The sequence below is a fragment of the Columba livia genome, chromosome 4 (assembly GCF_036013475.1).
Source record: "Columba livia isolate bColLiv1 breed racing homer chromosome 4, bColLiv1.pat.W.v2, whole genome shotgun sequence".
NCBI classification, from domain to species: Eukaryota; Metazoa; Chordata; class Aves; order Columbiformes; family Columbidae; genus Columba; species Columba livia.
Genome location: NC_088605.1, coordinates 25,523,401 through 25,546,222, shown reverse-complemented (window position 1 = coordinate 25,546,222; position 22,822 = coordinate 25,523,401). Strand labels below are relative to the sequence as shown.

Sequence of the window (22,822 nt, the reverse complement as noted above, 5' to 3'; positions counted from 1 at the left end):
TTGGTTCATAAGGGTCAGAAACACCAAAACTGTGCTTGTCTGGGAGCTCAGCAACCCTGGTGCAGGGCTGCTGAAGCAGAAGTAGCTGCCTGCCTTCAAATCCAGCCTGAGAGCAGCCTCCAGCGGCAGCCAGCTGTTCCGCAGGTGTGGCACTGACACACCGCCGGGAACCCCACCGTTCCTTCGCCACCCCAGAGCAACGCTGGCCCCCTGTCCAGAGACGAAAGCCCAGAAATAATGTAAGACCACTACTGTTTCCATCAAGGCACCAGGACAAAAATCTGCTTTCAAAAAATTTAATTGTCAGTACTTCCCCATGACTCATCTAACAGCCGAGATGTGCTTCTGGCACAAAACCAAACCTGTCATCCATCGAAGACTCGATTAAAAGGAAGAAAAAGAGGCAGTTATTAGTTTAAAATTTTGTGTGAACTTTCTGCTGGTTACGGGTGAAGCTACATGCTCGCTGGGATTCAAGAATTAGTAAGATACTGCAGCACATGCAGAACTAAGCACGAACTCCAGGATCTTTGCTACACAGAAATGGAATTAACCAAGCACGTAGTTAACTTTGCATACATGAAGTACTTTATTGAGTCACAGTCTGAACCACAATCAACTGACATCAATGAAAAATCTTCTGAGGACTTTGGGTTTGACTCACCGAAAGCCATCTCTGCTCATCTTTTACCACAACAACCACATGTGCTCTTGGAAATATTTGGCTACAGTGTACAGTAGCAATCTGCAGGGTATCACCCCACCTCAAGTATGGCTTTCTTATTGTCTCACCTTGTATACTAAGTTTTGTGGAATATGGCTTGGTTCAGCTGACTCCAATCAAGCAGAAGCTTTTACCAGTAGGAGGTACGCACTCTGCAGCCCAGTTTCACAGATACACCACATGCAATAGAAGTTAGTTATAATGAGTAAAATCAACACCACCAAAGGTAATCAACATTTTATTTATAAACATACATTTACTATAAAAGCTGTTGCACTTTAGACAAGTTTTCCTAATTTCCAGAGGCATTTTAGAATAAATAAAAGAGGAAAGATTAGCATAATTGGTATTCAACAGTAGCCCCAGCTAGGACAACAATCCTTGTCCTTGAATGGACATGCAGGTAAGGATGGTCCCCTTCTGGTTCACCAACTTTTAGGACATTCACCAAAAACTACAGATCTACTGCATCAATAAGACTACACAGCAAGAGTAAGGAAAAAATACACCATGGAAAATGGGGTTGTGAAATACAGATGGATTATGACATCTGTTTACGTTCTCTGAAGTAGTAAGAGGCTAAATAAATTTTGAAACATCTAAAACCCATTACATACATTGTACTTGCTTAGTAATAATAAATCATTTTTTTGCAACAAACACATTTACATTGTAGTTCAAATGTAGTAAAGCGTTATTTTTTTCTGTGCTCAAAGTTCCTGATAAGAAATGTATCTCATTTATGTGTTTAAACTGAAAATAAAAAGGAAAAAAAAAATCTTAGCTGCATGAATTTGCCATGTAAGACTCCAAAAGAAACATAAAATCAAACATAAGCAGTTGGCAAGTACGGTTTAGAAAACTCTTGAAAATTATTCTATGCTGGTGAATAAGATGTTCATGAGGAGGAAAAATCGTAATCTGAGAAAGCCACTTCACTTTGCTTTACATACAATCAACTTCACTAAAACATGCATATAGCGAACTAACTGATAGACACCGGGATCAATTTCTAAGCAGCTCCAGAGGTGCAGCAGCGTGTCTGCAGTGTGACGTGTGCCCCCTGCCCCCTGCCTGTGCCTTTTGGTGCCGGCCACTTATTCCTACAGTGAACGAGAAGCGGCTCTAACCTTTGGGACAGCCAACCCCTTTATACACCTGGGGACGGATTTGCACATCAAAACTCTATCCTATGGGTGAAGTGGTGTCAGTGACTCATGCCAAATAGATGCACAAGCATGCACAGTCTTGTTTAAAAATTAGGCCGAGACATCATAAATTCACATAAACTTCATGCAGCACATGGAATTACACAGATATACAAAGTTGATTATAAAATCTGCTTCTTGAATTTCCACGTTACACATTATTTGTGGGGAAATGTTAAGATGACCACATGCAAAGTGTAAACATCCTGGCAATCAAAACCCTTTAATGGTAAATCATGCAGGTGGTTAATCAAAACATTGGATGTTACCGTTTTCTTTCCAAAATGTTTTTCTGATTTATTTTTTTTTTTTTTTACAAATATTCCCCAGGTGAAGTCCACGAAGGACTTCAGCTTTTTGGATTTATTGCATCCATAAGTCATCGTTGACTTTGTGCAACAGCTTTGCATTTTCTAAGGCACAGTTTTAAGGAAGTGACATGTAACTTGCCAGCAGATAGTCACAATGTCCTCCAATGACAACATTGTACATGGGTTTTTGATGACACGCAGTTTTGCATGGGTATGCAACCCACATTCAAGCAACTGTCTAGTGTTTAAATAAATAGCTGCTAGCTATAGAACAACTCAAAATTATTGCTTCTCTAATAATCAATTTACCAACACATCAAAAGACAACAGATGTGCACATACATAAAATAAATCTCTATTAATTTAGTTTTATCACTGATTTAAGGCAGAATCAGTAGATTTTTTTTTTCCTTCATTTTAAGTTGCATCATGAACTGCTAAAATGGGATATTTCCAATAACTGTTTACTGAAAAGTGCTAGGATATTTTACAATTGCAACACATCCTCTAATCTGGTCTGTGTATTTTAGGTAAAGTGACACAGCTCTGACCACTGTTTCATGGAGCTCCTGGACCACTGTAGTAAGGAACACATGCTTAATCAAAAACCACAAAGGAAGAATGGCCCAAACACAGGCAAGTTAAAGTGTTTTTTTTGCCTACCGCTGCTAGTCTCCTCCTTGCCCGCCTTCTGCACCCCTGGGTTTTGCTGAGTTTATTGGGGTGGGTGTATGGAAGAAAGCAGGTTCAAGGCTGTTTAATTCTCTGTTCTGGAGGGCACCCGCACCACATGTGTTTCTTTACATGAGATTTCAACCAACCATAATGTTTGTAAGCAAACGAGCAAATCTCAGACTGACTCAGACCATCAGTGGGAAAGTTACTGAAGAGAAAAGCTTCACCACAGTGTCGAACTGCACCTCGGAGACTCACACATCAGCTGTGTCTGCCCACTCAGCCACCTCTTCCCTTCCTCACTTTCCATTGAGTTCAATAACAGCATGGGCTGCTGAACTTAGTAAGAGGGATTGCTCCCAACAGGAGTCTTTCCATCGTTAACGGTATACAGTCTTTAGGTTTAATGAAGTAATCTTTATTTGAGAGAATATTAAGCTATAGTCATGAACATTACTTGAGGTACACAAACAAAAAAATCCTATCGCTAAAGGTGCAATAATTTATTTGTATAACTCCTACCCTCCACTGAAGGTAATATAAACACAAACTGCTTCAGAATTACAGGATGTATTATCAAACTAGTCTCTGTATAAAAAATGTTATAGCTTCAGTCATAACAGAGAAGCCGTGCTGTGATGTTTAGTTTTTCAAACGCACTGATTTGATACTATCTTAAAATTACTTCTCAGCTCAAGTTGGCATATTCTATAAAGGTTCTGTAAACTTAAACATTTTAATTCCTAGAAATATTAAAACAAAACAGCTTTATTGAATGTTTATTTTCTTATTACTTTCAAAAGAACAAGGTAACAGACTGGAAATCATAAGCATACCCAAAAGGTGGGACTTCTTTTTTATAGTACTTAGGCTTTGCCTTCCCAAACATGATCATACATATCTTGCAAATTTCTTAAGAAAGGGAAAAAACCAACATATTGCATTTTGAAGGAGCAGCTGCAGCATTTTTATGAGTTTTTCAAAATGAGATGACAGCCATGATGTCCATGGATTCAAGCTCTTACAAGTGATTGTCTGGAGGCAGCTGATACTATGAGAAGAGAGTTCCTTCTTGACAGTTCTTAGGACTGAAAGTCATGTCACAATGTAGTTGGCTGTCCAGCAGCTGGGTGAAACAGAACCAAAACAAGTCATTAGCTGACAAATTTTAACAAACACACACAGGCTTCTCCTATTGTAATCTCTACCATTCAAAAAACTGCATCTGGAAATACATATCATTTGTGCCCTGCTTCCTTTTCTTCCTGCAAAGCTGGGGCACCAACTGCAAAGAAGGATTCAGCGTAACTTCAGTGAAAATATATTTTCCATGCCATATGGACACATGCATTCTGCATGCTCTTTTATTTCATTTTATTTCATTGCCATTTCAACGTACTTGTGGGCATATTTACTTTAAGGCTGTGCAGAGGCAAAATATTAAAGCAAAGGGCTGATGAGTCATCCTTAGCTGTGCCTGGTTCGTGTTATGTGGTAATACAGAGCCCTTGTGTTATTTTGCCATGCAGGGAATCTCATAAATTTACTTCCCGCCTTTGACTTCAACACTCACAAACCTGTAACTTTTCCCTGTGTTTGACACTGAATAACAAGCTCCCTTCTCTGTGAGGTTTAGTTGTAGAGAAATAAACTATCAATGAATTTGAAAAATATAAATATTTTGGAATCTGGACCACTCATATTTTTAATGCTTTTCTCTCTTCAGGTTTTTGATAATTTATTTTGAAACAGAACCAACCACAGTTTCAAATAAGCTTCTGGCAGCCAAAATATTTAATTGAGATGTCCATAAGCATCTCAAACCAATACTGATTAATTCTGGGTTGGTCAGAGGCTGTCGATTGTGTGCATTGCTGCACAGGTTTTCAGATGGAGCTGCATGGGCAGGAAGGCACAAGCTTTGCAAGCAAGCACCTCATTCTATATTTAGCATCAGACTTCCCAGAACTGGAAGGCAAAACACTAACACTGCACCAGTTTGCTCTTCATTTCAGATGTGGAGTTTGTCAAATTCTAGGTAGAAATGAGAAACTAACCATATTTGCAGTTTTATCAAAATCAGTCCCATTGTAACTGTCAACAAGAGCCAGTGTAGCTTAAATGCAACTAACTCATATTTTGAGATTTTGCAAGTGGAGTGAATACAGCAGGAAAGGGCAATTTGTAGGAAAAAAGGCAAACCTTTGCCATTAATCCTCTTTAGGAACCACACATTTCCTCAAAACCTATTCCCTCTGTCATAGACCTGGTTACTGTAGTGCTAGGTATGTACCAATGCAAACCCTTACTGCACAAAACACTGTACGCAGGTCTGTACTGCATTTTCTAGCACCACTGCTGCAGAAGTTATAATGGAGGGAGTGATTTCTACAGCAAATAAGATGACAAATAATTTATTTGAGTCTTCACTTATCCTTAAGGGACCTCAATTTTTATTTAGGGAAAAAGGATTAAGAAGAAAAGGAAAATATTAGTTTTATCACCTTCCTCTCTTTTTTTGTGTAAAGATGGATGTGCAAACGTGCATTTTAAGGGTCAGGACCTCATCCACATGAGGAAGGTTTATAATATCAAGCCTGAAGGGGAAAAGCTATTTCTAAATGTGTCAGGTTAAAGAAATAACAATAAAAAGTTGCCAAGGTTTCTTAGCAGAATTTAAAAAAATAAAAATCACCAAACAAATGGTTATACAATAGCACCCTCTAGCTCTGCTGATGGAGAAGTATCTCTTTCCTGAAACACTGAAGAAAAAAAAATCTATTCTTCTGCTGGCAAATGTAGGTAGGTACCTTTCCTACTTCTGGATTTCTACTGCCACTGCTTTTGAGAAAGAAGAAAGGAAATAGTAAGTGAAGAGAGCTCTGTATCTCCACTTAGCAGTTAGGACTGTGGGCAGTAAGTACACTAAACAAGAAGAAAATGATTACTCCTGTGTTGTTTTTTTTTTTCCTGCATCTTATGTTTTTCCACAAAGTAGAAGCCAGTATGAGCACTGCCCCTTTCATATCACCGGTGACATCGGGGTGAAGCTGAAACACTTTAGCAATTTGGTCACAGAAATCCAGGACTAGGAAGGACATTCAGGTGACCTGCTCTAAGGCAGAAAAATGTACCAGTCTTTTTTCTGACATGCTGTTGTCTGTCTCATTCTTCAAAACTTGCAGCAAGCAACACTTTAGCACAGGTCTGGGGATACCACCACAAGGATTAATTACAAGTTACAGAATGTTCCTGATATTTTACATGACCATTTCGTCTACAAAGGGAGGCCTGGAGAAATAACAAATGGGAATTTCTCTGAACAAGGCCCAGGGTTTTAGACCTAGTAGAAGCATCTACATTGTCTCCTATGATGTGAGAGATCCAAGCCTCCAAAACATGCAACATGTGTGCACAGTGTAGGAGTTTATATTTATGCACAGAAATAGCCTTTAAGTCTAATACTGCTGAGCAGAGATCCCCTGGGCAAGATTTAATGGGCTTGGAAATCTGTTTTGATTCAGGAGGATGATTAGGATGATTAAAATGGCATGGAAAGGTTCCCCTTCCCACAGCAAAGCTATGCCTGGGTGGCAAAGCCAGGAGAAGAAAAATCCATCAGTGAAAATCACGGCAACAGTACTGTTAGAGTTCATTGTCATTCAGACAGGATTTGGTACTTACTTCTGGATCGGATGTAACAATCGTTGCAGTTAAGAAGACCATTTCTAATCCTGACATCTGTCCCACTTGCTGCGTCTCCCAGCTGTCCCTTGCAAATGCCACACTGTAAATTGAAGAACAGAGAAAGTAAGGGAGTCCATGCCCTGTCACAACTCTTCCTAAATTTTGACTTTTGTTTCAACAGTTATTGGAACAGTGAGAAAAACTAACTCCCCAGAACCCAGCCCATACTCCTGGAGAGCACTGCAAATCAGTGAAAGGGTTAAGAACCAATGGTATTTAGGACTGGATTTCAGCAGTCTCTGCTCACACAGACATGAACTCTAGTGATGTTAAGTTACATCTGATTTTAATGTTGCATTCTGGAGCCAGCCCACTTGTGATGGACAAAGCTTAGAGAGGTCAGAGATTTAGTCTGGGTAAATGTCCAAAATCAAAAAAGGCTTCACGAATGTCTAATACAACTTGGGACAGAAATAACGGAAATGGACACTTTTTGGGTTCTCTAGAAAAAGCTATCTTGAGTCATTTCCAGGCGGAAACACTCAAGAACAATCAAGAAGTGTTTCTGTTGAGAAGCATGGTGAAAGCCAGAATACCTCATTAATTTCATAGTCAAAGCTTTCCAACCATGGGTCAGATCAAAGACAGCTTCAGGACTGACCAGGTTTTGGTAAAAAAAATAAAAAAAATAATAAAAAAAACCAGCCACAAGGTAACTACTGTTATATTTAAAAAGCAATGAGTACAACTAGGAAATTATGTGATGCTTCTCTTTGTAAGTGAGGAAGCTAAGTTTACATGCTAAATCACAGGATTTAGTCTAATTAGCATGTCTGACAACAAAATAATACATTAGCTGCCTTACTTCCACTTTCCTACAAACAAACACATAACAAACATGTGAATCTCTTGATCTTCTCATTTTCAGTTTCACATCTACAGCCCTCAATATATTATCTTCTCACACTCTGCTTGGCTCGAGATTTTTCTTGAGAAAACAAGAGACATACCCTGAAGCACTGAATGTGGAAATAAAGACCAAGTGTTTCAATAATCATAGCAGCTCCTTTTCCAAGAGGAAGCCCACAGGTAGAACAAAGCTTCTTTCCACTGACAGACCTAGGAGACAAACATGACTTCAAGAAAACAGAACAGCAACTGATGCTAAAATACAGCCAAATGTTTACACAGGTTTATGGAGAGGAACAGGATGGGAGGAAGGAAGATTGTGGGGTTTCACATAAATACACATTGACCCTTCAGCCATGTTGCTGAATCAACTTGCGTTGCTGCCTTGCAGACAAACACATAGAGGACTTTGACCCATTTAGTGGATGAGGGAAAGACTGTGTTGTTGTCTACAGAGACTTTAGTAAAGGCTTTGACACTGTTTCCCACAGCATTCTCCTGGAGAAACTGGCTGCTCATAGCTTGGACAGGTGTACCCCTCACTGGGTAAAAAACTGTCTGGATGGCTGGGCCCAAAGAATTGTGGATGGAGTCAAATCCAGTTGGTGGCCAGTCATGAGTGGTGTTCCCCAGGGCTCAGTATTGGCGTCAATTCTCTTTAATATCTTTATCAATGGGCTGAGGCCAATTGTATGAGGTTTAACAAGGCCAAGTGCTGCGTCCTGCACTTGGGTCACAACAACCCCAGGCAGTGCTACAGGCTTGGAGAAGAGTGGCTGGAAAGCTGCCCAGTGGAAAAGGATCTGGGAGTGTTGAATGACAACTGGCTGAACACGAGCCAGCAGTGTGCCCAAGTGGCCAGAAAGGCCAACAGCATCCTGGCTTATATCAGGAATAGTGTGGCCAGCAGGACTAGAGAAGTAATTGTGCCACTGTACTCGGTGCTGGTGAGGCCCTACCTTGAATACTGTGTTCAGTTTTGGATCCCTCACTATGGCAAAGACATTGAGGTGCTGGAGAGAGTGCAGAGAAGGGCAATGAAGCTGGTGAGGGATCTGGAGCACAAGTCCTGTGAGAAGCGTCTGAGGGAACTGGGGCTATTTAGCCTTGGGAAAAGGAGGCTGAGGGGAGACATTATCAGTCTCTACAACTACCTGAGAGGAGCTTGTAGCATGGAGGGTGTTGGTCTCTTCTCTCAAGTAGCAAGTGATAGGATAAGAGAAAATGGCCTCAAGCTGCACCAGGGGAGGTTTAGGTTGGATATTAGGAAAAAATTCTTCGCTGAAAGGGCTGTCAAGCACTGGAACAGGCTGCCCAGGGAAGTAGTTGAGCCACCAGGTACAAGGTTTAGTGGTAGAATTGGCAGTGCTAGGTTGATGGTTGGACTCTATGACCTTAAAGACCTTTTCCAACCTAAATGATTCTATGACTTAAAACACCTGAATGTACAGCAGCTCAGACCCACTTCCCTTCCAAGTCTGCTGTGTTAGATCAAGGGACATGCAAGCCTCCTAACAGGGACTTGGATGGCGGAGAACCATGCCAGTGGATTATCCAGAGCCAGTCAGTGCCACAGCAATCAAAACAGATATTCACGTGAATTACCCAAGTCAGATTCTCAGCCTGGAATATTTTCAATTTGTTTGCAAATGAGTTTGCTTACTGCACGTCAGGAGGCAGTGATGTTGCTACACCCAAACAAGCCAGTGAAGTCAACAGTGGCAGTGCAACTGCCGTAGCACAGACCAGGCACCAGACACTTGCTAACTCATTTTAGTCCATGCTGCTGCAGCTATTAACACATGCCTGTTAGTACTCCAACTTGTTAGACAAAAGCTGAAATTGGATCTCTATCTGCAATACAAAAATACTTCAACTCTCTCCTTAAGTTTCAGTTCTGTCTAGACCTTTCTAGTAAATCATCTGTTTGATGACAGCTGGGTGAGGGATGAGGGCCCCAGGAATAACTCATACCCTTTCTCACAATGTTTTTAATGGCAGTGCAGGTGTACAATTTTATGTGTTTCATGTTCTTCCCTTCTCACCAGTCTGCCAGAACTGATTTTTGTCTAGTGAGATGAACCTAAGACCAAAAGAGATCCCTTGTCATGTGTCACCCATTCTTTTTTCAGAAAGGGCTGAAACTGCGAAAGGAATTTCAGGATACTTCAAAAGTTTCAAAAAGATGGTTTGATGAAATTGTGCACAGATAAGCAAGTTTACAGTATCTTGCTTCATCTTTTGGTGCAGTAACATAATAAGCCACCAACAGAGATTGATCTGGACTACATCACCATACAGAAACCACTAAAAAAAAAAAAAAAAAAGAAAAGAAAAAAGAAACAGAAGCAGCAGAAACAGTCATCATGACCAGAAAACTGTCCTTGTTTCCATCTAATCTGTCACTCCTGAGACCGTTGTTCTTTATCAGCAACAGCCCAGGCACATCACTGTCTTTTAATGTAGTTTCATTCTCGTGATTCTTTTCAGAATAACTTTCCTGGTTGTTTTTCTTATAATCTTAAGCCTTCACACACCTCTGCATTATTCTTCAGTTCATCTTTGTTTCTCTAGTGTCAGAGTTATGATAAGGACAGGTAAAAGTGTTGAATGAAAGAATAAAATGTGCTGTATGACTTCACTTCATTAAATAAGCCAACTGGTTTTAATACACTGCAAATTATCAGTGACTCTATCAGGCTACAGTTAACATTTATTTTGAGTTGGCACACATATGTCATTGAAAGTTGCACAACTCATTGCCTGAGAGAATCAAATATCTAGGAGATTAGCACGAATGTAGGCAAATTGAAACAAACTAACAAAACCAGCAAAAAAGCAAAATGCAATTTGAGTTTGGGAATTAAAGGAAGGACTGTTTTAAATCAGTAAGTGTGGAAATGTCAGTCGGTAAAAACATCTAGAACATACCTTTCTCCTGAGTGTACAACTATTCACAATGAAGACAACATCCTTTGGCTTAAGTGCTCTCAACTCATGCTTTACTGCTTACTTTGACCGGGGCTTATATTATTCCATTTTGATTTCATTAAAATTTCAATGATCAAGCAGAGTCCTACAGCTGCTTTCTGAACTGTGTTATTTTAAACCACAACAATACTGCTGAAGTAGGCTAGAAATATAGGAGAGGGAGCTACATGTTTATTATGTGGATGGTTATGAATTGCAACATTCAGAAGAATTAATAGTGCATCCACATAATACTAGTGTGATTTACACTGCAGCAATTCACCAGCAACTGCAAGGTGTATTTGGTCTGCAAATTCCTATTGACCTTTTGTACCTGTTGGGTGACTGACTCGGAGCAGCAGGAGAGCAGGGAGACGATGGTCCGGATCGTAAGTTCTCGTAATAGCCTGCCCTAAAATACGGGAAAGAACCTGCATTAATACAGCTAAAGAACAGAGGTTTTCTATGGAGAAATTCCAGCGGATGGATTTCAGGATTCCAAGTTCTAAATATTTTACTTAAGGAAAACAAGGTATAAATTTGCTGTCTGCTGCCATTTTGACACAATGAAAAATAGCACATGTTTTTGGTTTGGAGTCTTGATCTGCTTGCTATTGCTCAATCAGATAATTCACATTGTAATCAGCCATGTGCAGACTCCTACCCACCCCTCAACCCAATGTGGCTCACACCATGATGAAGTGAAGGCATGACTTGTGTTCTCTGCTGCCCAGGGGATGTGCTCAGAAGCATACCGGCAGAGCAAATGTGGGGTTGTTGTTGGAGAGTCCATGAGCTTTGTTGAATAAAAGGGAAGACACCAACACTGAAAAGTGGTTTGTTACTATTTGTATCCATTCTACCCTGCAAGCATTTGGTGAGGAAAAACATGCATAGTTTTTGTTATCAGAAATCATAGGATTGATTCGATCTCTCACTGCTTAAAGCTGTTTACAGATTAAATAACAATTTTCTCAAACACACATGACCAGTATTTTATGAAGATCAGGTAATTAAACCTATTACATTAGTTTTGACTGAATACAAACTTCACAGAGGTAACACATACTTCACAGGAGACTGTGTTCATATATATGCTAATGAAACAGATGTTGCTTTCTCATAAGTAGACTTCTTGCAAACATTAGGTAAACATACCCCTTGTTTACTGAAAGAACTGGTGTTACTTTTTAGTAATGCTCACTCAAAAACACATGGCAAAAGCATCAGAGAAGAAAAAAAACCACCTCACTAAATTTATAGCAGAAAGAAAAGAAGATAAATAGAGATCAGTCTTGTAAAAGCTGTAATCCTTAAAGAACGAGAAAGCAGGAATCAATGTGTGTTTAGAAGCTGGGGAATGAAGCACTTGGATGCCAACTTCAAGAGACTCTGTTCAATACCAAGAGACAGACTTCACCTGACATCCCCACCCCGATATTTAGCCACTTACGAGCTATAAATGTTTGTTTTAGGGACTTAAAACAAATGAAGAACATGAACAGTTATGCAGATGAATGTTTAAAGACCTATGGAGAAAGATGACAGAGAATGGCAAGCAGGAGGTGTCCTCCCTCAAGAAACTAATTACCAAGGTACCCATAATGACAAACAAAGTAGATAAATGTTAGCAGTCTTGGTGGGAAAGCCAGGAATCAAAGGCGTCCGCACAGTGCAGAGCTGCCCATGAAATTTAACTAATAAAGAACACTGAGTAGGAATATAAGGGAGGACAGAGTGAGCAGGACTTCTCAACCTCTGCAATCACCTTTATTTTATGTTCTCACCTCCTCGTTTCTCCTGTAGAGCTCAGCTGCTGTCCCGTGCTCTGGCCCAGGAGCGGTCTCTGCCGAATGTCCTCTGTGCGATGTGGGGACTGCTTTGTCAGCAATTGCTGATTCCAGGAGACGTCTACAATGAGAGGTGGGAAAATCTCAATACTTGTGATAAAATGCTTTTGTCAATACTTACAGACCAGCATAGCTTGTGGGCACACAATAAAGGAGACACAAGATGTACTGTAACTTAAAAATAAGTTCTTGGAAACCCCACAGAAAGTCAGAGACAGGCTCTGCTACACCAGAAGAGCTCTACGTGACAATGTTCCCCTGCATTACCTTCACATACACATGACCTGCCCTGCTGCTGCATCTCAGTTTCTGAAGGGGGAAAGGGAAAGGTCAAACAGCCGTCCATGAGTAGTGCTTGGGAAAATAAAGTATTTCTGTCCTAAGGAAGGAAGAACCAGAGAGACAGAAACTTCTTGTGTTGCCTGGAGATCCAAACTTCTCAATAGCAAGAGTTAAGAGGAAGGTGGTGCAGATACTGCTCTCTGTGAGCCTACAAACAGATTTCTTCTCTTGTAATTTGCTTCTGTGTTTCAGATGGTCGCACAAGGCTCAGTGACAGTAACAGCCTCCAAGCCATAAGCAATGATCTGTGTGATGCCCAAGCAGCCGACCATCCCATCTTTGAGACAGAGTGTACTGCCCGGATCCTTCCAGACAAATTTTGTGGCTCACAGGGCGGGGAGAGCCTTACCCTGTCATGCACCAACCATCTGGTTTAGAGGAAAAGGAAAAACTGTACTGGGGCCTATGAAAGGCCCATTCCCGATTTTCAGTATCAAGAGAAAAAAAAAAAACCAAAACCAACCAACGCCACCTAGTTCTGACTAGTTTAAGGGCTTAAGGAGAGAGCAAGGATGTAATGCTTTTAAGGGGCAAGAAAGGAGCTGTCAGAATCTATGTAGGGCATCAAGCTGATTAAAAGAAACTAGACAAAATCTATTCATTTTAAGTGCTATCAGACATTTCTAACAATAAAATTGAGATAACTGTTATTTTAGACTTGGCTTGAAAAGTTTACACATCACAGGTAGTGATTTCTAAGTGATTTCTGCTGGACTGAGATGGATGTAAAGAATCTAATTAGATATCAAAACAGAAAATAAATGTTGGAAATATGCTCTCTGTATCAATATAAATCCTATATGTATGCAAGATTATGTAAAAGGTGGAAGATAATTGTGTTTAACTACTACCATGAACATGTGGGCTTATAAATGAGATTTTTATCTGCAGCTGAAACAGTAATTTCTGATGAAATTTTAAATTTCATCTTAACATATTTATCTTTACTAAAAGAAAACAACTTTTGCATCTGAGACATTCAAATTTTGAAGATATACATGTGCTGCTAATTTCCAAAATTATCTGAGTTACATTTCAAGCCACTGTAAATACCTGTGAGTTTTCTATCTGGAAAAGAATACACATGTATGAAGAATCTTCACCCTCACCCTGAGTCAATGGCAGATTCAGCCTGGCAGGCGAGCTGCGCTCCATCGTTGTCACCTGCTGCTCCTGTTCACCTCCCTTCAAGACATCTGTCTCTGGGTGTCCTGAGAGCACTTTATTTCCACTGCCAATATAAATAAAGCACATTGTATAAATAAAGTCAGGAAAAATTCAGCCAAGAATCTAATGGCAAAAATCAGAATTTTGAATGTCAGTCTGTTTTTTACAACAGGTTTTTTTGTTATTGTGTCAGCAACGACAAAGCAATATACAGTCATGAATTAACAGGTCTCCAAACATGCCCAGTCTTTCTGCTTCCCTTACACAGTGCCACTCACACTCACGAAAGATTGTTCTGGATTTGCAGAAAATGTCTTCTTTGCCAGAGAAACACCTTTTCTCAGTGTTCAGCATCATCAGACGCCTCTCGTCTTTGTGAAAGTTGTTATTAGCAGTTGGGCAAAGACCAGGACTTTGAACACCACCTGGCAAGTTTGGGTATGGTACTTCTAAGATGACAGCCAAACAATCTCACACAGATTCTGAGTGAAAACAGCTACTGCTCCTTTACTGCTCCAAATGGCTCGTGAAACTTGCACACCTGACACAGTGCAGGGACATACAGAGGTGTCTGAACTATCTAAGCTCCACTGTGGACGATGTGACAGAGTTTCAGCACAGCCATATGGTGAAAAGACAAGCCTTCCGATGTGCAAAACTAGCACTGCACATTGCCACTGTGTAAGCCTGCAGCACATGAATATTGATCAGGATATATTAACCCATCACCAGGCCAGCAGATGCTGATGCTCCAGCGTTAATCAAAGGCAGATGTGACATCCCAGAAGTTTACAGAAAACAAAGCTCCACAGGGCCAAGAAATACTTAGGCTTCATCCATACCTTCTCTTTTCCTGCCAGAGTTCATTTTCCTTGCTTTTCAGAGATGGCGTAGTGTCCTGCTCCCAGAGCAGCTTTTTCTGCCTTGTAACTTCTTTTTGTTTGCCTTCCTCTGGAGAGCTGTTTGAATCAGTTGTGTTCTAGAAGAGAGCAGGGGAGGGAACAAGGATCTTGTTTTGAATCTGGCATCAGCACATGCATGAGAAAAGCACAGCCTGCCCCCAGACATATCATGTTGACACACCTTATTATCATAAAGAGTATTTCATGTTACAGAGTGGATTCATTCGACTTTGCTAAGGCTAACTTTGGATTTAACAAAGACTTCAGCTAAAACAATGAAATAACTGGATTAAATTGAGCGTGAAACAAAAAAGTGCTGGACTGACCAATTATGAGATGGTGTTCCGGATGACAAAATAAAACTTTCCACTACATGTTTTTGGCAGAACTCCTTGAATGACTTTGAGAGTCTAGACAGTCTCCTGTTGGACTTGGGAGGACTTTGTGAGGCACTTCAGCTTGTTGCCTTTGCCTAGAAGGAGAGCATTACTCACCTCTTCCAGGCATTCTCAAATGGCAACCACAGTGCTACCAAAATGGTACTGGAGTGGGTCATACCTGACTGGTGGAGCTTGAGTAAGTCATGGCATAAGATCCTTCACTTCTGGGTGCAGGCACTGCCCCGAATGTGGCATAAGCAACTCCACCCAGGAAGTTATTGCTACACAGCCATGTGGAAAATGGGCCATGGCTGATGCGCCTGACCAGGGATGAGTGATAAGAGAGGGCAGGAAGGGTGAAAGGAGAACCAGATCATACAGTACTCCTAATCCTGGAGGTGAATGGAAAAAGGCAGATGATTTCTTGGGTGTGGGTGCCTTAGGCAGGAGAAAATTACGTCTGGGAATGCCACGTTTATTCTGCTGATCTCACCTGGGGTGTCATCCTCTGATCTCTGGTGAACACTTATTTGATTAGACGCTAGATACATTGAGTTAAACGTTTTGTGCCATATAACACAAAATTTAAAAAAAATTATCAGAGAGTGAACATTCTTTTGTTTGTTTTGCTACATTCCTAGGATGGATGGTGGGAGAAAAAAGGAAGAAAAGCGGGGAAGCAGGTGTGCTTAAAGCAGGTGTGCTTAAAGCACTGTCTTGCATTGTTGCCTTTGATAAGGTATTTGAAACAAATGTAAATCAGTGACTATCTTTTTTACAGCACCAGTTAAAGAAGAGAGGTAACTGCAAAGAAAGTATTCACCCTCAGCTCTAGTCCAAAAACAGGATGGTAGCAGTTTCCTTGAGAGTATGGCTCTTCAGTCGTAAAAATACATGAGCTATAGCAGTCTAAGCTATCACCAGTTATGGAAGCGATCCAGGGAACACTCCCACTCTTTCCAGACTTTGTTAGCCCTTAGGCAAAGAATTAAATTTTGCACTGAAGATGGCTTAGTCTTTATTGCTTTACTACTCCATGAGAAACTCACCACTGTCTTGTTTCCTTCAGTGGTAGAGGAAGAAGAAGAGAGGAGCTCAGCAGAGTTTGAAGAAACAATAAATGGAACTACAGTATCCTCAATTATTTTACGTTCCTGAAAAAAAACAGGATCAGAAGAGAGTGGGAGTTAAAAATACAGACTATCATCTATGAGCTTCAAAAGCAGAAGCATAAAGTTTGGCTACAAGTGGTATAGCAGGTTGCTAACCACTTCCTCTTGGATTATCGGGGCTTCGTTCTGCTCCCTGTCCCTGTGTCTTCTGGCTCAGAGGGCTGGGTAGACAGAGAACAACTGGTCTTACTGTTAAAGACTGAAGCAAAGAAGGCCTTAAGTACGTCAGCTGTTTCCTCATCCTCTGTCACTATGCTTCCCCCTGCATTCAATAAAGGATGGAGATTCCCCACAGCCCTCCTTTTGTTGCTATTGTATTTAAAGAAACATTTTTAATTGTTTTTTTATGGCAGTAGCCAGACTTAAGTTCTAGTTGGGCTTTGGCTCTTCTAATTTTGTCCCCGCACAACCTCACAGCATCCTTGTAGTACTTCTAAGTTGCCCGCCCCTTATTCCAAAGGTCATAAACTCTCCTTTTTTCCTGAATTCCAGCCAAAGCTCTCTCTTCAGACAGGCTGGTCTTCTTCCCCACCGGCTCATCTTTTGGCACATGCAGATGGCCTGCTCCTGCACCTTTAAGATCTCCTTCTTGAAGAATGTCCAAGGCCAGTTTCCAATATATTACACGATCAAGCTCCAGGCAGACAACCATTTCATCTGGAGTTCCACCAAGTGCAGGCACCAAGTATCGGCCAAAACGCACAAGGCTCAGCCTCCAGAGGGAAGTCTGAGCGTGTCCAGACACAACCATACTGGCTCACCCTGACTTGAACAGCAATTAGACACCTCCGCCTCTGTGGAGCTTCTGAGGATACCTGTTTAAATATTTAAATATTTTTCCCCTGTGCCCATGGTACTATTTAAGAGAAATAATCCTCCTGAGAATTCAGTCTTGAGAAGGCTTTACATTAATTTATCTAGGTATGGTATTTTTGTAGTGGTGTTAGTGGGTGCATCTAAATACAAAAAAACCACAATAAATAACCTCCTCCTTTGAGCCTTATACCTCCTCGTAGTATCTACGCTCCTCCTCTTCAACTTCTCTCTGGGCTTTTTCCCATTCCTCTTTCAGCTTGTCCTGTTCCTTCTGGTACTTTTCCTGTAAGAGGATACAAATACAGGTAAATTCAGAGCATTCTGTATTGGGAGTAAATTCTATAGTATCTCCACAGTGAAAATGAACCTGCTAAGAGTGGTTTAAACAGAAATAGGATGAAATAGGAAGACAAAAATTTGAAACATTCATAGGTGTCAAAAAAACTTCTTTTCCTACTCTCTCCACTTTTTTCTAGCACTTGCATTTAACACCTTCAAGCCAGGATAAACTTTTAACTTAATAGTAGCTGTTTAATTTGTTAGAAGTTCTAAGAATTGAAATTTATGCTCAACAATTTCAATAATCCTTTGTTTATCATACTGTATTAAGAGTTCCAAAAAGCTATCACATGCTCCAAAACACTTGGGCATGGATTTTACGTCACTAACTTCAGCAAAGTAGCATATAAACAAGCATGTTTTTCAGATAGTGGTACTAATTTAAGAGAGATGCCAGTACAATTTAATGAATGATGAATACCTGTGCAAGTTTAGATGATAAGTCTGTGTAAAGATAATAGTGTGTAAATGTTTGAAAAAGGTAAGCTTATAACTGGCTAAGTAGTTTAGTTTCCTCCTTGATGGAATCAATTCTTGAGAATTGTTTTCATACAGTTTTGCATGAAAAAAATATATCAAAGATATGTTTAAAATTACTTGACAGAACTGCTTTTAATATGGGGAAGAATGTTGACTTCCATATACCTTTTACATCAGTTCCAAATTCTGTTCAAATTAGAAACCATAGAAGAGATGCATTTACTATTGAGAAAGCACACACATATGCCAGAAAAATTATGATAAGAATTTTACACCATTTTAAGAGGAAACAACCATATTAAACAGAAAGAAACAATCTCAAAAAAAAGCAGTAGAGACTCATATAAGTGATTTTTAAAAGATTAAAAGACTGCATTTTATTATTCTCCATTCATTGGCAGTTTGTTCTTCTGTTACATGGAGGAAAGTTATGATTTCTTTGGCATTAAACCCAATCACAATTTCAAAAGACACTACTGATTGAGGGAGAAATTCAAGTTCTCAGGGCCACTGCACTTCTCCCAATTGGGACACAAAACCAGACCTTTGACATCTTACTCCACCACTAGGCAAAACCAGTGGTTGTTTTGGTTGTTTTCAGGGGGTTTACCCTCTCACAAAAACAAACAAACAAACAAACAACAAACCAAACAAACCAAACCCTTCATGTCCAAATTTGGCTTGATGTTTTCCAAGAACCACCTCTGAACAAAACAGAAGTCTACAAAAATCTATTAAGACCATCATTTTAGAGAAAAGTTCCATAGGTGTCAGGGTCAGCAAACTGTCAGTCTTGAGAAAGAGTCTCCAAGTAATTAAGAGTCTCGCAGTATATGCTCAACGTACTTTAAATATAGTTGAAGATCAAGATTTGGTTTAACTTCCCACTGGAATGCAGAACTAAGTCCTTTAGGTCTTTCCTTTGAGTGGGGAAGTGGGACATAAGGGTGCTCAGACCACAGAGAACACATGTATATGCTCATTTCATTGCTCATCTGCCACAGAATTTGCTCAAGCATCCACAGAGGAAGTGGAAAACATGACATGAAATGCCCAACTTCTGTCCAAAGGGACAATTCAACAACTGAACCACATGGTGGAAGAGACGTAGTTTCTTCCTTACCTGTAGCAAGCGTTCTTGCTCATGCTGCCACCTTTCCTGGCGCTTCCGCTCTTCTTCCGGATCCCAGGACCAGAAATTGAAACGCTTGTGCGAAGGAAAAGCAAGCTGTTAGACCTCGATACTATTCTTCACAAGGTGATCAGAGAAAGCCGCACTTCATCTGACCTACCCCTGGGGGCGATGTTAAAACGGGAAACCGAGAACTAAATAATGGTTCTCTCAGCAGACAATATTCTGAGCTTCACTGACAATTAGGATTGCCCACAGGTATCCAGATGATAAAATAAGAATTTGGTTTGCAAAGAAAGGCTTGAGAAACTTCAACTAGAGGGGAAAAAATGGAAAAAGATCTGGAAGAAAGCTCTAAGCAACTCTGAACAGGGATATCGGCAAGTACTCAAATTTAAAGAAAATCTTTGGTTTGCTTCTCTATAATCTTCTGAATAACATGCAAAGCAATTTGTGATTGTAAAAGACATTCTCTTTTTTCATATGGTTGCCAGTACAATAGCCTATAGCTTTGTTTAAAATTTTTATCCATAATGAAATAAAATCTTGGGCTTCACTAAAGATGTCATTACATTACACATTTATATGTTTATAATCAATGGCAATTTTAGACAGTTGATGTCATATTTCTTTCAACTAAGAGTCGTATTAGAATGTGAAAGGATGAGATTATGTCTTTTATAATGTGACAAACAGTATAGGAAATAGTGTAGCATTTGTGGTGTCTGTTAGCTTTTTTTTTTTTTTCCCTCGTTGTGGAGACAGTAGCATTGTGGTCTCCTCTAATTTCTCTGCATTTAAAATACAATGGATAATTTGAAGTTACATATTATTTGGGGATCACAAAGCTTTAGTGGTTTTTCACACCAGATTCAGACCAGGTCTTGATGTACATTGTACTTTTTGTCTCTCATTTCCATCACAAAACAACAACAACCACCACCAAACCTCATTCTGATTTGGGGACTTTATGAGAGAGTTTGCTTAAAAAAACCCCACTTTTGCCAAACCAAAACCCTCTAAACCAAACAAAAATGCAAAAAAGATACTCACATTTGATTTGTCACCACTATCAGAATCAGCTATTAAAAAAAAAAATAAAAGGAAAAATTAAATTTAACACAGCAATACATGCTTAGCCTGCAATCAAAGCTACTGTGTCTGTATAAAAAAGCTTCATGTTAGTTTTGTATTTGCTCCCATAACCAAATGCAAGTATGAATCACAAGCAAATAAACCAGAAAAACAGATTACACCCATCACCAACAAAACTACTTTCTATCTGGGTATAGAGAAGCGCAATATTAACTAACAACAGGTTCTACTCTACCACTACCTAATGCCATCTACTTCTGGCCACAGATGTTAGCAGTGTTCGGACACTGAGTGCTACCTACTTTGATCTACTTTTCCCTTCGTGATTCAGAGCAAGGAAGGAAAAAGCACAGCAAAGCTAAAAGGACGGGACTACACTACTCAAGAGCAACAGTTACGAAGAGAACCACTGCCATTTTCTATTCAAATGTCTTTGAAAATTAGGCTGATTTAAAGAAATTAAGGAAAAGGTATTTATAGGCAAGTGATTTCATTTGGGTGCCTGAAAACAGAGTATTACAACAACGTGCAACCCAACAGCTCTTTGTCAACTGTGCAGTAGGAACAGACACTTTCTACGAAAGCAAGAAGTAGAACAAGTCCCCGTGATCATCAGCTTTCACCCAGCCCCGCGTCCGAAGACACCTATGCCTGGAGGCAGCAGAAGGGCTGAAGCTGGTCTTAGTACCACATTTACCTGACTGCGAGAAAAACTGTGAGCGCCGCCAGTTGTTGCGAACCCTAAGCGGAACCGCAGCCCCGCGGGGCGGCTCTGCAGGCAACGGCACGGAGACAAAACAAGAAACACAGCGCGGTCAAAAGGCGATGACAGACTCTCAGACCCGAGCCTCCTCATCCATGAGAGGGATTTTGACTACAACTGCTTTGGCCCATCGCAGCTCATTTACAATGGAACTGCAGATCGCACGGATTGCCTGTATTTAAATGTTACTTTCATACTGTGGCACCTAACCTCACCCGAGAGCTCCAGCACACCAGTGCCAGGCACAGGCAGCCACCCCTTCAAGTCTTTGCCTGGCACTCACATTCATTCCTGCGACAGATACGCATTTTAAAGGATTTTGTGATTCTTCAGTGCTGTATGTGCTGTGAACACTAGAGAGCAGCCAAGTGTTTCAGCATCACTCAGAAAATAGGTGAGAGTGAAAAATAGGTGAGTACATTCTGTTACTTAATGGGTAGATTGCTCTGTGTCTAACATAAAATGATATTGTTCACAAAGCCTATTTGGAAAGCACCCCTTGCACTTAAAACAAGTGAGACTACTCCTTTTCAGACAATCCTGTTTGCCACAGTGGATCACCTTCAGTAGTTTCAGTCTTGAAAACACAAAGGATAATCAATATATTACCTGTACGTAAACTAACAACCTAATAATTTCTCAAGGGGAAGAAAACTTCAGATGATTTTTCTGTCTCTCTTTCACAATACTTACATATAAGCACCTCTAAAATCAATATAAAATCAAGTTACTAAACTTTGTCAATCTCAAGCAAAACTTTGTCATGAAGGCAAAAACCTGAAAGTTCTGCTTTGCAAGAACTCATGATGAGCATGGGTCAAAGGGATGTGGACAGGTATGTGTATTGTTCGTCTATGAAAAGGAGCTCCACATGAACAGCTGAGGGCAGAATTTATCTCCAGAAGTTTTCATTGTCACATAAAACCACTTGCTAAGTCATCTTCATATGTGAGCAGCAGTAGTAATAAAATACAATACTCATTGACATAATACAGCTTTTATTGCTAGGCCAGGTAAGTGCAAGATAGGGCTCTCCCTGTCTCCCTTCATTGTGTCACAATTCTGCTGTTGTATTTAAGGGGAACAACCACAACAGTCACTTGAATCGCAGGGGCCACACTCCTAATATCAGTCAGATGAAACTAGAAAATAACCATTTTAGCTCCAAACCCCTCCAGGTCATTGACTAGGCACTCCTACCTGAACATCAAACACAGATACCCAGTTACTGTCCAGCTGGGCTCTTCAAATGCTCTTTGCTCACCTTGTAGACCAGAATTCTGTAGAGTAACTTGGCTGGTCTCAGGTAGTTTCTTTAAAAATGGCAATACTACACTCCCCTCTTGTTCCAGGGCTTTTGGTTTCATCATCTGTTTAGACATTTGGGAGCAGAAAACAGCATTCAAAAATCAGCAGGTTCAATCAAAGATTAACTTAAACCTTTTCTTCCTATCTTCTGAACCAACATTATCAAAGATCAAGTCTCTGTCTCCAGAACTATAACATGGAGTTGCAATACTGGAGTCCTGGAAATAACTAGTAGCTGGTTTTTGTTGACATTCACACTGCCATGCACACCAAAGCCGATCCTAACCCAGGACCAACATCTAACTTACCTGACAGAGCAGTACGGTCATGGTCATTTGTTACCTCTGCTACCACCTGCACTTGTTCAGCACTTCAAGAGGACTAAGAGGGTAAGATCCACTGTCTATGCCTTTGGGATACTCTGCCCTCCCAACATGCAGTGGGACTGGGGTTTGCAGGTTAAGTTCTCATTTCTGCTCCAGCCAGTCCCCAGGTTCAAATGCTACAAGCAGACACTGGGGAGTTCCTTTGCTCAGCAGAACTCTGATGACCATAGGATTTGGAACAGAAATCATCCTTCAGGATCACTCCC

General features: G+C 40.4%; 1 protein-coding gene across 15 annotated transcripts in view; it reads right to left on the bottom strand.

Moving 5' to 3' along the window:
- Positions 1 to 946: 946 nt before the first annotated feature.
- Positions 947 to 22,822, bottom strand: part of LIMCH1 (LIM and calponin homology domains 1) — a 180,961-nt gene continuing 159,085 nt past the window's right edge. For 12 of the 15 annotated variants that reach the window (XM_065060771.1, XM_065060768.1, XM_065060772.1 and 9 more), the window contains 13 exons: positions 22,187 to 22,292; positions 20,857 to 20,931; positions 20,118 to 20,146; positions 19,056 to 19,139; positions 17,304 to 17,396; positions 16,175 to 16,279; positions 14,686 to 14,822; positions 13,786 to 13,907; positions 12,272 to 12,395; positions 10,810 to 10,896; positions 7,616 to 7,724; positions 6,603 to 6,705; positions 947 to 4,044 (listed from right to left, as the gene is read on the bottom strand). In XM_065060771.1, the coding sequence (XP_064916843.1) occupies positions 4,019 to 4,044; positions 6,603 to 6,705; positions 7,616 to 7,724; positions 10,810 to 10,896; positions 12,272 to 12,395; positions 13,786 to 13,907; positions 14,686 to 14,822; positions 16,175 to 16,279; positions 17,304 to 17,396; positions 19,056 to 19,139; positions 20,118 to 20,146; positions 20,857 to 20,931; positions 22,187 to 22,292 (1,200 nt within the window). In that variant the 3' untranslated portion in view covers positions 947 to 4,018. The remainder of the gene's footprint in view (positions 4,045 to 6,602; positions 6,706 to 7,615; positions 7,725 to 10,809; positions 10,897 to 12,271; positions 12,396 to 13,785; positions 13,908 to 14,685; positions 14,823 to 16,174; positions 16,280 to 17,303; positions 17,397 to 19,055; positions 19,140 to 20,117; positions 20,147 to 20,856; positions 20,932 to 22,186; positions 22,293 to 22,822) is intronic. The other 3 variants (XM_065060769.1, XM_013366613.3, XM_013366612.3) reach the window with 3 other exon arrangements.